The sequence below is a fragment of the Budorcas taxicolor genome, chromosome 18 (assembly GCF_023091745.1).
Source record: "Budorcas taxicolor isolate Tak-1 chromosome 18, Takin1.1, whole genome shotgun sequence".
Classification (NCBI taxonomy): domain Eukaryota; kingdom Metazoa; phylum Chordata; class Mammalia; order Artiodactyla; family Bovidae; genus Budorcas; species Budorcas taxicolor.
Window position 1 is genome coordinate 37,657,376 of NC_068927.1, and position 17,125 is coordinate 37,674,500.

At 39.2% G+C, this 17,125-nt stretch overlaps 1 protein-coding gene across 1 annotated transcript in view; it reads left to right on the forward strand.

Moving 5' to 3' along the window:
• TANGO6 (transport and golgi organization 6 homolog) overlaps positions 1-17,125 on the forward strand; it is a 179,988-nt gene that overhangs the window by 2,326 nt on the left and 160,537 nt on the right. Inside the window, exons 2-4 of the mRNA XM_052656048.1 lie at positions 10,946-11,589; positions 13,737-13,853; positions 16,026-16,167. Coding sequence (XP_052512008.1) covers positions 10,946-11,589; positions 13,737-13,853; positions 16,026-16,167 — 903 coding nt within the window. The remainder of the gene's footprint in view (positions 1-10,945; positions 11,590-13,736; positions 13,854-16,025; positions 16,168-17,125) is intronic.

Here is a 17,125-nt window from a genome sequence, read left to right on the forward strand (position 1 = left end):
GATACCGAGTCTTTCCCTTTTGAGCTATTAAAAGGTCTACAGGATTAAGTATTTTCTCTTCACCTGCCTTCCATTTCTGTTCTCAGTTGCGGGGCAAGTAAGAGTAATAGCTCCATTTCCCTTATTAGGAAGTGTGTTAAGCAGAATTGGAAAGGGGTTGTCAGTTTTAGTGAAGTTTTGCTTGAGGTCATCTCAGCAGTTGTTCAGTTGCTAAGTTGTGTCTGACTCTTTGTGATGCCGTGAACTGCAGCATGCCAGGCTTCTCTGTCCTTCACTACCTCCCGGAATTTGCTCAAACTCATGTCCATTGAGTTGGTAATGCCATCCAACTGTCTCATCCTCTGTTCCCCACTTCTCGCTCTTGGTCTTTCCCAGCATTTTAGCAATAGTTTTCCTTAAAAAAAATAATGATAACTTGCCAGACTAAATATATGTTCATTGAACTCAGTCATTAAAATTGAATTATGTGGTGGTTGGGGGTCTTTGGCCACCTCATGAGAAGAGTTGACTCATTGGAAAAGACTCTGATGCTGGAAGGGATTGGGGGCAGGAGGAGAAGGGTCCGACAGAGGATGAGATGGCTGGATGGCATCACCGACTTGATGGACATGAGTTTGAGTGAACTCTGGGAGTTGGTGATGGACAGGGAGGCCTGGCGTGCTGCAATTCACGGGGTCACAAAGAGTCGGACGCGACTGAACTGAACTGAACTGAACTGGGGGGCTGTAATTTTGGTAATTTGTATATGATGAAGCTGTATCACATATATATATTTGGCTGCACCAGGTCTTGGTTGTGTCATGCAGAATCTTTGATCTTTCTTGTGGCATGTGGGATCTAATTCCCTGACCAGGGCTCAAACCTGGGCCCCCTGCATTGGGAGTGCAGCATCTTAGCCACTGGACCACCAGTAAAGTCCTTTACTTTACAGTTTGGATTTACTAAAAAGTACCACACAAATTATGAAGTCTGCTTTTAAATGTCACAAGCATGGACTTTTAAATTGGTGGTGGAAAGAATAAATAACTTTGTTTATGAGGGGAGCATTTCCCAAAGCATGATGGGGATGGTTGTAGGCAGTATGTAGAGAAACATTTTGAGGCTGAAAAGCTTCAAATAGTGATCAAGAGCTTGGATTCTCGAACTGGGTTGCCAGAGTTGAATATGCTCTCTGGCAAATGCCTTAACCTTAGTCTTCTTATCTGGAAATAAGGATATTAATACTCTACATCTCACAGAGGAGAAGGCAATGGCAACCCACTCCAGTATTCTTGCCTGGAGAATCCCCATGGACAGCAGAGCCTGGCAAGCTACAGTCCATGGGGTCGCAAAGAGTCGGACACGACTGAGCAACTAACACACACACACACACACCTCACAGAGTTGGTGCAAGGATTGAATTAAATACATATCCCTTAGGATAGTATATTAACTATTACTAATTTAAGTTTAAGAAGATTAACTTGAAGAAATAAATGAATAAAGCAAATAACAATACAGCTGGTGCTCAAAATAAATGGTCAAAAAGTTACAGAAGCACTATATGACTCTAGTTTGAAAAACTTTGTTTTAAGGCTACAGATCTCAAACTTTTTGGTTTCAGTACTCCTACACTCTTAAAAAGTGTTGAGGACTTAAAAGAGCTTTTATGTGGGTTATGTATATCAATATTTACTGTATTACAAATTAAGAGTTTAAGAGAACTCTTTTAAATTTATTTAAATACAACAGTCACAAACCTGTTACATGTTAACATAAAAAAATATATTTTTCTGAAATAACAGTTGGAAGAGTAACATTGTTTTACTTTTGAATGGCATTGTTTTATTACACTTTTGCAAATCTTAACTGTCTGACTTATTAGAAGAGAGCTGGGTTTTCATATTTGCTTCTGTGTTCAATCTGTCATGACAGGTTTTTTTATTGAAACGGATGGATATCTAGACTCAGACATCTATATATTTAAGTGGAAAGGGAGGAAATTTCCATCATCTTTTCAGATAACTGTGTATTCGTCTTTAAAACTCAACAAGAGGTAATTTCTTAAAAGGTTGATTTTAATATAGAATATGAACTCAATGAATTTTCATACTTGGTACACTCAAGAAAGAATGAGAACATAAAAGGCACTGTCTTAGTATTAATATGAAAATAGTTTTGACCTTGCTGGTTTTCTGAGAGAATTCTTGGGGAGGCCCTCAAAACCTGAGACCCTGTACCCCACTTTTGAGAACTGCTGTTCTCAGAATGCCAAGTTTATTTTCAAGTAGCTTTTATTTCTATCACCAGAAGAGGGCAGAGGAGACCACTTTATAAGGGGCTCTTAAGAAAAAAGGGCTAGTAGCTTTTGTTAATCACTTTCTTTGTGTCCCATGTTTAAGTTCCAAGATCTTATAAAGTCACAGGAAGTTACTTAGAGACTGTTTATTGATCTTAATCATTAGTGGCAACAAGCTATGAAAGCACTCATTTCCTGTTTAGGTGTATATTACTTAAAGACAACAGATATTTATGCCAGTGAGTCAGAACACTTGCCCTGAACAGTCTTAGAGAAGTCCTGAAAAATCTTACTTTTCTGATTCTCACTATTTTAGTGATCTCACTAAATTGAATAACATTTTTAAATGTTATTGTTCCTTTTTCTTTTCATAGAAGTAGTTAATATTACTTATAGTAAAGCTTTAAAAAAAAAATCAGAGAAGCTAAAAGAAGAAAATTAAAATGACCTTAATCCCACACTCCAGAGATTACATTTTGGAGAGAGATATACATATATATAATTTGTTTACAAAAATGATCTCATATACTACATACTGTTTTCTAACCTTAAAATATATTTTTAGTACAGAAACAACACATATTCACTCTGAAAAAAACTTTAATGAAGCAAAAAAGAAAAATCACCCAAAGTCCTACCATCCAAAGATCATCCCTGTTAACACTTTGAAGTATAGCTTTTGAGATCTTTTTCTATGTGTGTACTGAGGCACACACACATAAGTTTTCATAGTTAGGTTCATCCTGTTCTTTTATCCATCAGTTTTCAGAAAAATACGTTAGTGTCTTAGTCTCCAAATTTAGCCAACGGAATGATATTTTTTGGTTTTGTTTTATTATGTAATCATGTTTTTGTATATATATATTTCAGTTTACTGTAGTGATTATTCTTGATACTCTTAATTGTTCCATCTGTAGCCTGTGGGAGTCATTCAAGTTAGCTGTTGGACTCTTTGATGTGACCTAGTAGTCATGATTGCTTCTTTGCTTTAAGACATAAGGTATTCAGATTCATCTTATACATTTCTTGCTCAATGCTTGAAAGCAATTCTTTTTAAGAATAAGTGATATTTAGGGACCATAAGATGGACACTAGTAATATTTATTGCCACTGAAATGTCATTGCTTCCAGACTTTTTCAATGATTAGAGCCAGGAAATATGTGGATTTTCAGAAAACAAAAAAAAGCAAATTGAAAGTTCCTACTGATATTCCCAGTTAAAATGAAATGTTACAGAGTTTAAATTTTTCCTAACATTTCATTAAGAAAAATTTTAAGCTTATAGAAAAGTTGAAGGAATTTTACCATGAAAACTCATAACCATGACCTAGACTCTTTAACATGTGTTTGTCCACCTAGCCATTCTTCTTTACTGTATTTTATGTTTTCATCTTTGTATTTCTTTTCTCTTACCTGTAAATATTGATTCCTAATAAAATTAATACAGTTATTTACTTTATATATATATGCATGCAAATATATAGTCACATATTCATATATACTCACACATGCATATAATTTTTTACAATAACAAGTCCAACATTACTATCATCAACAAACCTACTGTTTCTAAGGGATTTTGTTTGTTTTTGCCCTCAGGATGTACAAAGTTCTATATTTCAAGTCATTTGAAATAATTATGTGTGGTTATGCTGCTAATTTGGTTTAGAGAAGGAGCTGGAACATTTTTTCTGTAAAAAGCAAGCAGTAAATATTTTGGGCTTTGTGATCCATACTGTCTCTGTTACAGCTATTCACATCTGCCATCATAGCTCGAAAGCAGCCATATGTAATATGTAAATAAATGAGCATGACTGTGTTGCAGTAAAACTTTATTTGTGGAAATAGGTGCAGGGCCAGATTTGACCTGTAGCTTGTATTTTGGCAACCTTGGACATAAAGTATAGAATTTTTAGGTTCATTTGTTTTTTATCTTTAGTAATATTTTGAATTTTATTTTTGATTTTTCTTTTTTAAAACTATGAAAAACGTGTGTGTGCTCAGTCGTGTCTAGTTCTTTGTGACCCCATGGGCTGTAGCCCACCAGGTTTCTCTGTACCTGGAATTTTCCGGGCAAGAGTACTGGAGTGGGTTACTATTTCCTTCTCCAGGGGATCTTCCTGACCCAGGGATTGAACCTATGTCTCCTGCATCTCCTGCATTGGCAGGCAGATTCTTTACTAGTAGCACCACCTTTGAAGCTCGTGAGAGACATTCAGTGCTTTAAGAGGAAAACTCTAAAACTGGATACATTTATCCTTGTCTACTCCCACTGATTATTTTCTGTTTCTCTATAGACAGTTCATTATAGTGAATTTTTAATTTGTTCTTCTACTACTTTTAAAAAATAAAAATAATCTGTGTACCTTCCCATTCTAACACAAAAGTTAGCATACTATATACATTCTTCTATACCTTTTAAAATTCGGTATGCCTTAGAGATAGCTGCATAGTGGTACGTGGAAATCTTCCTCTTTCCCTTTTACAGCTGTATAGTATTCCATTATGTGAATATGCCACTGTTTATTCATCAGTTCTCTATGAATGGATATTTGGGTTGTTTTAAGCTATTTGTTAATATAAAAAAATACTTTTACCAGACTCCGTGGGTTTGGGGTCCTTAGTGAACACACCAAGTACTTTCTTAAAGTAGAAGTATTTATTACAGGTGACAAGTAAGGAGTCAGGGAGATAGTGTTACCAAGTTCAAGCTATTACTGTTCACTGCTCTACCAGAACAGGACAGTAAATTGGGGGACAGGTATTGGGGCAAGAAATAACAACTTTACCTGGAAAGCCAGCAGACTGAGAAGATGGTGGTACCAGGAAACCATCTTAGCCTAGTTAGAATTCAGGCTTCTTTTTTACTAAAAGGGGATAGGGTTTGGCTTGTTGCAGAATTGGCGCAGTTGTTGATCTAGCCATGATGTTCCTATAAACCTCCAATGGAGAGAAATGTTATTTTTTCTGCAACTTTTTATCTCTGTATAAGTGGAAAAGAGTTACACCTTTAAAGGTCAAACCTAGGAGGTAGAGAAAAGGCTATGGTGTGTATTTCAGGTCCTAGGGCACAAAGATTAGAGCTAGAGGAAGAGACCCAATATGGAGTCAGGTTTGTTCTGTGTTAAATAGGCCTCAAAGCACTATCTCCCTTAACCACTGGACCAGGGTAGTGTTAAGCCTGGGAGGCATGCATATTCATGAAAGGGCAGGCATGATCATCTGTAAGCATTATAAAGAGGCAGCGGTTGCTCTAGGTGGCCCAAAACTGAAAGCAGACAGGTGCTTGAGTGTTTGCTTGTACTCCAGTGTCTTGTTGGATGTTTTGTAACCTTTTGGAGACACCTGGTGCAATTTAAGGGTTAGCTTCTGCAAGACAAAGCACACTTTGATTCAGCCCCATCCCTTCCCTACTGCTGCATATCTAACAGTATGGCAGTGAGAAGCTTTGTGTGTATGTCACTTTGCATTTTTGCCTGTGTATCTATCTATAGGATAGACTCTTAGAAGAGGGATTGCTGGGCCAATGGTTAAATGCCTATATAATTTTGTTAGATATTGCCAAATTTCTCTTCTTAGGGAATGTACCATTTTAGTCTCTTACCAGCCATGTATGAAAGTGTGTGTTTCCCCAAAGCACACAATGTGTTATAAAAACATTTGGATTTTAGCCACTTGATAGACGGGAAGTGATATTTCAGTATAGTTTTAATTTACTTTTCTCTTAGGAGCAAGGTTGATCATATGTTCATGTTTAAGAGCAATTTGCATTTCTTTTTCTGTAAACTGTTCATATCTTTTCCCCATGTAGTATTTCATGCTCTGTTCACTTGAGAATATTTTTAGTGAACATGTCATTGAATAATGTTCACCATAGTATAATGGCTTCAAATAATCCATCCGTCATTCATTCATTCATTCAATAAATAACTACTTATTTTGAACAGCTGCTGTGTCAGACAGGCCTTGTTCCAGGCAAGGAGAACACAGCAGTGAACAAAACAGCAATATCCTTGTCCTCAAGGAATTTTTGTTCTCGTTGGTGGAGAGACGATAATAAGCAAAACAAATGTTACATATAAAATACAGTATGTTAGATACAGGTAGACTACAATTTACTCAACATGTATTTCTAATTTTACACTATTATAAATAATGTATTGTTGAACACCCTTTTAGTTATCATCAGTTGCATCTTTCTTAGAAGATATATTAACTTTAGTTTTGAAATCTATTGTTGTTTGATTTCATTTATGTTTTCAGCATTTTATTATAACCCACCTTTTTGCATTACATTTTTAGTAGTCATCTTAGAATTACAATATACATCGTAATTTTTCACAATCTGCTTAGAATTTATCTTGTACCACTTCATAGGACACATAAAAACCTTGTAACTGTGAGGGTTCTTTCATAGCCTTCCACACCTTTTGGCTTTTATACTATAGTTTTCATGTTTATTGTATCTATATAAGAAATAAACCCCATAATACAGTTTTATAGATTTTACTTTAGACAGTTATATATATTTAAACAAATAAAGAGGAGACAAATGAATCTTTTATATTTAGCCACATATTTACCATTTCTGATGCTTTTCCTTCCTCCTGAAGATCCAGGTTTCCATCTAGTACTGTTTTCCTTCAGCTTGAAGAACTTCCTTTAGCATTTGTTTGTGTTCCAGATCTGCTGGCAGTCAGTTATCTTAGTTTTTCTTCCTTTTCCTTTCATTTTTGAAGATTACTTTTTATTGGATATAGCATTGAGACTTGATAGGTGGGGTTTTTTTCTCCTGTCATCACATCAGGTGGTTGTTGTTGTTTTTTGTTTGTTTTTTGCCCTGTTACCACTTCAATGTTTTCCATTATCTTTTAAGTCATTGCTTGTGGGTTCACAGTCATTCATAGCATTCGTCTCCTATGCTGACTGCTTTTTTCTGACTACTTTCAAGATTTTCTCTTTGTCTAATTTTTAATTTATTTATTTTTAATTGGAGGATGATTGCTTTACAGTATTGTGTTGATTTCTGCCCTCTATCAGTGTGATCGTTATCTGATTTCAGTGATTGACTGTAATATGCCTAGATGTGATTTTCTTTCAACTTATCCTGATTGGGCATCACTGAGCTTACTGAATCTGTAAATTTGTTTCTTCACTAAATTTTGGAAAATTTTGATCATTATTTCTTCACATCCTTTTGTGCTTCATTTTCTCTCCTTTTATTCTAGTTACTCTCTATTTTATTACAAATACATCATTTGATGGTGTTCACAGATACTACGGCTCTGTTTCTATAAAATCTTTTTTTCTTTGTTGTTCAGATTGAATAATTTCTAGGGGTATGTATATCTTTAAGTTCACTTTTTTGGGGGGGGTCATCTCAAAGCTGTTAAGTCCATCCACTGAGTTTTTTTAAAAATTCAGATATTTTGTTTTTAAATTCTAGTATTTTCATTTGGGTTTTTAAAAAATGCTTGCTACTTTTTTGCTGAGAGTCTGTATTTTGTTCATTCATAATGAGTATTTTCCATCACGTGCTTGAACACAGTTATAAGAGTTGCTTGAGAATCTTGGTCTGCTCAGTCTGACACCTGGGTCATTTCAGATCAGTCTCTACTTGATTGTCTTTCTCTTGAGGTGGATCGCATTTTCATGTTTCTTCATCTGGTCTAGGACTTTTGGATTGTATCATTGACATCATGAAGGATATTCTGTTGAAACTCTAGATTCTGTTACAGTCCTCTGGAGAAGATTGATCTTCTTTGGTTTGGTTTTGTTTTAAAGTAGGCATTTTTTTTTTTTTTGCGATGCCGTATGACATGTGGGATTGTAGTTCCCTGACTCGGGATCAAACTTGGGCCTACGGCAGTGAAAGTGCTGAGTCCTAACCACTGGATCACCAGGGAGTTCCCTAAAGTAGGCAGTTCATTTGGATTCATACTCTAAGCTCTCTCTTCTGCAATGGGCAGCAGCTCTTTTCAATTCTTTCCATTTTAGCCGAGGTATGTAAAGTGCTTCCCATAGATGCTTAGTGCAAAGATTAGCCACAGATTTAAGCAGTTTGTATTAGATGGTTGGATGGCATCACTAACTTGATGGACATGAGTTTGAGCAAGCTCCGGCAGTTGGTGATGGATAGGGAAGCCTGGCATGCTGCAGTCCATGGGGTTGCAAAGAGTCGTGGGACACGACTGAGTGACTGAACTGAACTGACTGAATGCAGAACTGGGAGCTCTTCCTCTCTGGTTCTATACTTTCTGAAATTTCTTATTTCCCACCTGCTGTAGTTGCCCTGAATTCTGTGCTTTGGTTCTCAAGTCAGTAAGATGAAATTCTTCTTGTGTTTTTGGTATGCAAAGACCTAATGCCAGACTGAAAAGCAGGAAGCTTCTTCAGTGCTGTTTTTTTCCTCCTGGGTGCCTTCTCTAGTTTTTGTTCCCTTTCATCACCTCCAGGCATCTTCAGATATTTGCTTTTTACTCTTTGTTCAGAGTTGATAGTTATCTGTGAGAGGCTTGGTCTTATAGGAGTTCTGAGGAGATCGTTATTATCACTCTTCATTCATTCTTTTACTCAATCAACTACAGATACTCGTTTGGGGCTTACTTTATGTCAGCTGTGCAAAGCACCCACCAAACAAGAGAGATGTAGTACCCACTGTCATTAAGTTTAAATTCTAATAGAGAAGAAAGAAAGTAAATATCAATAAAATAATTACTGATTATGATAAGTACTATAGAGGAAAGAAATTGGGTGTTACCACAGAGTTAAGAGTGTGGGGGATGGCTTTTAGAGTGGTCAAGGAAGGCCACCTCTGAGGAGATAATATTTAGATTGAGATTCCGGATATCTGTGTCTCAGCATTTCCGCTTTTAGGTGTATATATGTCAGGAATGTGTGTGCGTGCTTCTACCAAGAAAAATCTATTTTATTATTTATTTATTTATTTTAAATTTTTGACCATACCACGTGGCATGTGGGAATCTTAGGTTGTTCCCCGGCTAGGGATTGAACCCGTGCTCCAATATTGGAAACCACTAGACTGCCAGGGAATTCTCAAGAGAAATCTGTTTTAAATATTAAGAGGATCTGATGTGTGAAAAGTAAATTTTTGGGAGAGTGAAAGTAGGGAAGCCAGGCAAGAGGGTTCTGATGTACTTCAGTTTAAAGGTGTCAATGGCTTCGACAAAGGTTGTAGTCGTGAGATGGATAAAAACGAATAAATTTGAGAATGATTTAGTAAGCAGAACAGGAAAGACTTGGTGATGGGTTGGATAAAAGAAAAAGGTGGAGATGTTACCAGTTGGTAACCAGGTTAGATTGTACTTAGGAGTGTAAGGTACCTGTGAGAGTCAGTAATTTGTTAAATTTGAAAAGCCTAAGAAATATCCAAGTGGAGATTTCATTCAGCAGTTGGAAATATGTCTCTGAAACTTAGAGTCATGGGCTCTAAGTAGTCGTGGGCCAGACATGTAAGTTTGGAAGCTGTTAACTTATAGCTCCGGAGAAGGCGATGGCACCCCACTACAGTACTCTTGTCTGGAAAATCCCATGGGTTGAGGAGCCTGGTGGGCGTGGGGTCGCTAAGAGTTGGACACGATTGAGTGACTTCACTTTCACTTTTCACTTTCATGCACTGGAGAAGGAAATGGCAACCCACTCCAGTGTTCTTGCCTGGAGGATCCCAGGGACGAGGGAGCCTGGTGGGCTGCCGTTGATGGGGTCGCACAGGGTCGGACACGACTGAAGCGACTTAGCAGCAGCAGCAGCAGCTTTTAGCTCATTTTTAAAGACCTAGGCCTGAATAAGACTGTCAAGGAAGATAATCCAGAGTTCAGGACAAGCCTTGGAGCACTTTGATATCTAGTAGAGGAAAAGAGACAGTAGAGGAGACGTTTCGAGATGGCCGTTGAGGTAGGAGGAAAAAATCAGGACAGGGTGCTTGCTGCCCCAGAACCTAAGAGAGGAGCGTTTCAAGGAGGGAGTCAGCAAGGATGTCCTTCACCAGCAGAGGGCAGTAAAGACCATTTGGGGAGAGTTCAGGAAAAATTGAGACTAGATACTAGGGAGTGTGTGTGATTGAATTAATTTCTTTGCATCCCATGTCCATACTCTGTGATCTGCCTCACTGGTTGTAATTTTATGATGGAAAGGACTTTGTTTTCTTCAGTGCCTTATCCCTGGGATCTAGAACAGCTTGAATAAGCCTTCTGTTGTAAATGTTTACCTTTTTAGATTTCTGTTCTCGCTATAGTTTCAGCCCAGTAAGTTGATTAAGATCTGGCCTCTTGGTTCTGGGGCAGCAAGCACCCTGTCCCCTCAGAACGTGTGGGGAATGGAAACAAACTCCATGAAGTATTAGGTTGGCCAAAAAGTTGTCTCAGGTCTTTCCATAGGATGCTATCAAAAACCCAAATGAATTTTTTGGCTAACCCAATATAATGTGTTATGTACATAATTCTAACTACATCCAAAGTGCTGTGGTAAGGCAGGAAATGTGGTCTTGAATTCTGCCTTGGCTGGGGAGGCCCAGTTGGGGGCCCTCTTTCTAGAAGTAATGACATCTGAGTCAGGCTTGAGAAGATGAACTGGAGTGGGCAAGGCATTCCTCATGGAGGGAAGCACAATTTGTTTTCCATGTATGTAATTTGATTGATTTTTCTTCAGAAGGATCAGGCTCAAATTCACTGCAGATCACGAAACATGACATCCTGTTGGCTACTTTAAAATCTAACCTGTCTGCTTTGGAGGACAAGTTCCTGAAAGATCCTCACTGGAAGATACTGAAACTCCTACGGGATGAAATTGCTCATGAGACAGAATGGCCGCAAGACTCTGTGGATGTCACCTGGCGTTTTACCTCCCAGACCTTACTGCTGCTGCTGTGCTTGAAGGAAACCATGCTCCACCTGGCAGCTGATTTCAGTCCAGGTGAACCCAACCCGAAGACTCCAGAAACTGCTCCTGCCCTGAGCCCAGATACACTTAGCGTCTCCCAGCAAAAGACTGTCCAGTCGGTTTTGCAGTTTGTAGTGACCTTGGGTGTCTGCCCCTATCTCGCGCCCGGCGTTGGAGTCCCTCTGAGATTCAGGACTGAGTTTGGGGCCGTCGTTCAGGATGTGGTGTGTCTCAGTACTGCTCCCAGCGCAACCCGGAGGCTGTACACAAGCTGCAGGGCCCTCATCAGTGTTGCTCAGCACGCGTCTCTGGGGAGCCTGGTTTTCTGCCGCCATTTGGGGGATATCGCAGCAGGTCTGTGCCAGCTGGGGTTCTGCCCAAGCAAGAGATCATCGCTGAGTCCTGAGGAAGAGGTAAGCATCCATGGGGAGAGAAAGAGAGTGTGTGAGAATCTGTGTGTCCTTGTATGTGGTTGCTATAAGAGATCATCTCAGTTCTTTGGAAAAGTGCTGATGGAAAGACCTAGAATTTTTATTAAATGCCTAAGTATCTCTGGTGGATAGACGAATCTTTTTAGGGGGTTGGATCTTCCATTTATTAAATACAAATCCTTTCACTCCTGGAGAGTCCATTTCACCTGTTCCCTTCTTTCCATTTTTTGAAACAGCTGTTGCAAGCTATTTCTTTGAATCTCTGTTTCTTTCCCAACTTTGTAAAATGTGTTTATTAATGCCTGCCTTGAGAAAAAAAACAATACCCACCTTGGAAGGTGGCTGTGAGGAATAAGGATGATGTGTGTAAGTTACCTGGCCCAATACCCAGCAGTGCTTACCAAAAAGTTACTACTACTAATATTAATATTAAACTGTTTACGCCTCCTTCATTAAGTTCTTGGGAAGATTAAGTGAGATGAAGTATGCAAGCACTGGGTTCCCTCCACAATCCAGTCAGTGTTGGTTGTTAGGTGTTGAGGGTACAGGCAAGTGTTTTGTTGACAGTCAGTAAGGATTTGAGCGTCTGGACGATAAAGTGATGTGAAGGATACAAAAGCATTAGATGTGGTCCTTTTCTCCAACAGCTCACACAGTCACTGGGGAGACAAGACTCACAAGTGCACCATGCTTCCCCATGAGAGCACTGCCAGCCTTAGCACAGGAACCTTAACAGAAGACGCTGTTAAGGTATAAATGTCACCAGGGTCACATGCAGTGTAACTCCTTCGCTCCTGCATCCAGATTTTATTATGTCCACTCAGCTCATCTTTCTGTCAGCCTTTCTGTGTCACCTTCCAGCTTGTTCCTTTTCTGTTTGTTCTCCCTGTGCTCACAAAAGAAAAAACAGAAAACATTTAAAAGCCATCGTCACCTGAGTAGTCACATGAAATTATGGTCTCCTCCAGTGCCCTTATGTTTTGCGGAGTGGAGCTCTGTGCTCTTTACAACAGGGTGTGCGTCTTGACAGCTCCATCAGTGCCTGCTATCTGCACTTCCTTGAGATGAGGGATCTGGAGCAGGTCTTATGACTATTGTTTGAGCTAAGCAGTACCCAGAGGTCTCAGGCAGAAGAGAGAAAAGAAAAGGGAAACACAGAAAGGACCAAGTGATGGGGTGGAAGGAGAAGGGGAGACATGGTGGGTGGACCGTATGAAGCTGGACAAGTTCCGCAACAGCTCCTGCTCTGATCAGCATCTGCATCACAATTTACTAAATCATATCGAGCAGGATTCTGAGCCTTGAGTGTGAAGCTCCCAAAGGGGGTCAGTCTGTTGTGGCTTGGAGCAGGGACCCAATTAAACAGCACCCTCTTTGCTGCCCAGATTCTGAATGAATGAAAGGACAGTTAACAGAGTAAGAGATGACAAATCAGAATGTCACCTTTATTAATCATCAAGGCAGAGCTGGAAGGTCTATAGAGAGAGACCCATGGGTCTCCTAACAGTGCATTCCACAACGAGATGCACTTCTCACCCAGTTTTAAAGGGTGCTAGAAAACCGCAGTTCCTTCTGCCCTGATGCAGAGGACATGCCCCTGAAAAATCTGTGGCACAGAAGAGCAGAACAGACTGTGCACTCATGCCCAAGGGACTGAAGAGTGAGCTGTGTGTGCCAGAACTCAGCAATCAGATGAGTGGATGCAGTCTCCTGCCCAGAAGTGGGTGAGGGAATGGAGAGGGGGCCAGGAGTGTGTCCTTATTATAGCTTCCTCTGAATGGAAGGAAACCAAGAGGCAAAAGAATTAAAAAGGGTAACCAGCAAGGACCTACTGTATAGCACATGGAACTCTTCTCAATGTTATGTGGCAACCTGAGTGGGAGGGGAGTTTGAGAGAGAACGGATGCGTGTATATAAATGGCTGAGTCCCTTTGCTGTCCGCCTGACATTATCACTGCGTTGTTAATTGACTATACCCCAATACAAAATAAAAAGTTAAAAAAAAAAGAGGCAAAAGAAGTTGGCCTCCTGCTCCCCTCACAAGCATCTTTGTTCACTGTTGCAGAGCATTACCTTCTCTTGCTTGCCTGGTTTGTATCTCACAGAAGCCAAGGACGTGTTTCTTTTAGGTGTTAACTGAAGAAGAAAGAGCCCTATCAAGGAAGGCCCTAAGAGACATCTTGGATCAAGTGTATCAGCCATTAGCAGTCCGAGAATTACTTATCCTCCAGGGAGGACCGCCCCAGGTATGTACACCTGGGGGATTCTTGTGGGTGAAACTTTAATGATAGAGTGTAGCGTATTGTCTTCTTCCCTGGTAGCTCAGCAGTAAAGAGTTTGCCTGCGATGCAGGAGACCCAAGTTTGATCCCTGGGTGGGGAATATCCCCTTAAGAAGGAAATGGCAACCCACCCCAGTATTCTTGCCTGGGAAATGCCATGGACAGAGGAGCCTGGCTGGCTACAGTCTGTGGGGTTGCAAAGAGCTGGACACGACTGAGTGACTAAGCAACTGTCTTCTCCTGGAAATTAGTCTAAGTGAATCCTGTTTCATCTTTTAGATTGTTAAATGGTATTTGCCAAACTAAATTACACCGACCTCTGGGATAATTTTAAGGAATTTTTCTTTTAATGAAAAATGGACACTTTTCCCAATAATATTGTGATAATTTTTTAGGGCTTATGACAAAAATACATTTTATTCATTCTCAAACTGGGTCTTTTTTTAAAAAACTAAAATTTGGCTGTTTTTTGACAGTATTCTTCTGGCAAAAGTAGAATGGAGTATTCTTATTCTTTGAATGGAGTATTTGAAGTCAAGGAATTAAAACTAGAGTAAAAACGTAATAGTATATATTCTGCTCAGCATAATACAGTTTCTTTTTTCCTTAAAAGTAATTATTTATCTGAAATTATTCAATTTGGTGATGTAGCTGGAATTATCTATTTCCTTTTAGTACCTAAATTTTAGTTATGAGTTTAGATGAGTAAAGCATGAAGGTCCAAAGGATGGGACTTCCCTGGTGGTCTAGGGATTAAAACCCTGTGCTCTGAATGCAGAGGGTCTGGATTCAATCCCTGGGCAGGGAACTAGATCCCACATGCTGCAACTAAGGCCTGGTTCAGCCAAATAAATAAATTTGTATTTTTAAAAAAAAAGCATGAAGGGTCAAAACAGTTAACTGTAGGACCAGCTGAAGCTGACCAAAAAGACATCTCCTTGCTGAAGTCATTTTCATCTCATCCCTCGAATATTACTAGAGCCTCATATTGGGACCCTGTTGCTCATGCCCTGCTTCTCTGAGTGAGTCCACAGTTTGCCAGATGAAATAAAATACATTATAAGGACATGGTGGAAAGCAGAGGCCCAGGAGTTAGGCACACTGGAATTCAACCTCAGTGTGCAGTTGTTTGAATTGGTAAGCCTTTCCATCCCTCACTTTCCTTACCCATAAAATGGGGATGACAACAGCACTTTCCTGATGAAGTCCCTTTTGAGATTGTGTGTGGGGTACTTAACACAGTGCATGGCACATCAACCCCGCAGATTTCTTTAATTATTAATGATTGGAAAAGAGAGAACAGGCTAGTGTGGGGTTAAATGTTTCCTTCACTGAGTTTTATGCTCACACATAAAACACAGTTAAACACAATGAATGACCACACTCTAATTTGCACTCCAGCCCAAAATAAGGGACAGCAAGACTGTTTTGTTGATGGTGGTGCCACAGAACTCTCAAAAAGGAGTTCTTGAGGAAATCTAACTCTTCCTAAAGCTGCTATGTCAAAAGGAATCAGAGTAGCTACGAACTCAGAGGCCAGGAGTGCCCTCTCACCGCTCGGGACTCTCCTCTTAGTGGTGAGTCTTCTTAGGAAGCTGCATTTGATTGGAAGGACTGCATTCAGATTGGTTACATGGATCTTGTGTCCCCCAGGTCTATATTTTATTCACAAACACATTTGTATATTTCTGGGTTTGAAATTTCACTTGATATTTTTTGAAGAAGTTTCATTGTATTTTTACTTCCTTAAAATTAAAAGTAAGGCTGAAGAAGATTTTATAAATGTTTACAAAGATTTTTTTTTTTCTTTATAAAGATTTTTTTTTTTTTGCCATGATGGCTTTGCAGGATCTAAGTTCTCCAACCTGGGATTGAACCCAGGCCATGGCAGCGAAAGTCGAAGGAATCCTCGTTGAGGGAATCCTAACAACTGGGCCACCAGGGAACTCTTCCCCTCCCCTTTTTTTTAAAAGAAAAAATTTTGCCCTTTTGAAGTCTGTATAGCGTACTGTTAATTATCAGTCTGACTCAGTATATTTGTATATTTTTAATTTCTGTAAATCCTATCTGAAAAACAACAACAAAAATCCTATCCATTACGCTGACATTCATTCACACATTTCCCTTCATTTTTCAGTCCTGCTCAGAAGGGAAGATGCAAGTGAGGTGTCGGGCCCCAGCATGGCTCCGGCGTCTGTGTGGGCAGCTCCTCTCTGAAAGGTTGATGAGACCCAGCGGTGTTCAGGCAGTAGTCCGGGGCATTTTGGAAGGAGCAGGTGGTAAGAAATAGACGTTTGTTACTTCGGCATCCACATTTCTTTATTGGTCTCTAGCGTTTGAATGTAAAACCTGGTGGAGACTAGATTTTGTTTGTGCCTTTGTGGGGCGTGAAAAGTTAAACTTCAGTGAACTCCTTTTCCCAAAAAAAACTCATTTTTTTGCTATTTTCCCCCCAAATAGTTGTGATACACTGCTCATGTTGCATAATATTGTCAACTGTTTCAAATAAGTTATAATGTCAGAGGAAAACATTGTACAGAAAATTTAAGTAAACGCTATAGAAACCAAGAAATTCTCTGTGAAAGGTCCAGAGGTCCTAAGAGTACTTCACCTCAGGACTTAAAATACAAAAGCATTCTCCTCAAGCTTGAGATACCCAAGAGATAAAAGCTTTGGAATGAAATTTTAGATTCGTTTCCAGTTATACTCTCTTAGTCCTCATTAAGAGAAGAAATGTTAATTATCATACTAAGTATGGTAGTAGTTTTTAATTTATATTTTTTGACTTTTAAACAAAATTATATATGCACATAGTTTAAAGAATCAATAGGTCTATAATGCTTTTAGAGAAAAATAGCAGTTCTTAGCGGCTTTCTACTCCATTTCCCATCCCCAGAAGCAACCACTTGGAACATTTTGAGCAGGTGTCTTCTGATATTTTTTCTAACCATAATCCTTATATTAAAAAATATTTCACTGGAATGGATGTACTTGGTAATTTTTGAATGGATAGCGGGCATTTTAATTTAACACTGCTGGATGCTCTATTTTGTTGTGTTCCTTTGTTGAACTTTGTGCTAGGATGCAGTTAATTTTCTTGGTATCAGTTTGAGTCCTTCAGTTCTTTTTTTTTTTTTTTTTTTGAGTCCGTCAGTTCTGGCTCTTAAACCTTGTTACTGTTGGTGGATAACAGCCTTTAACTTAAGGTAATTTGGCACCAATACTAAGGTGATTGAT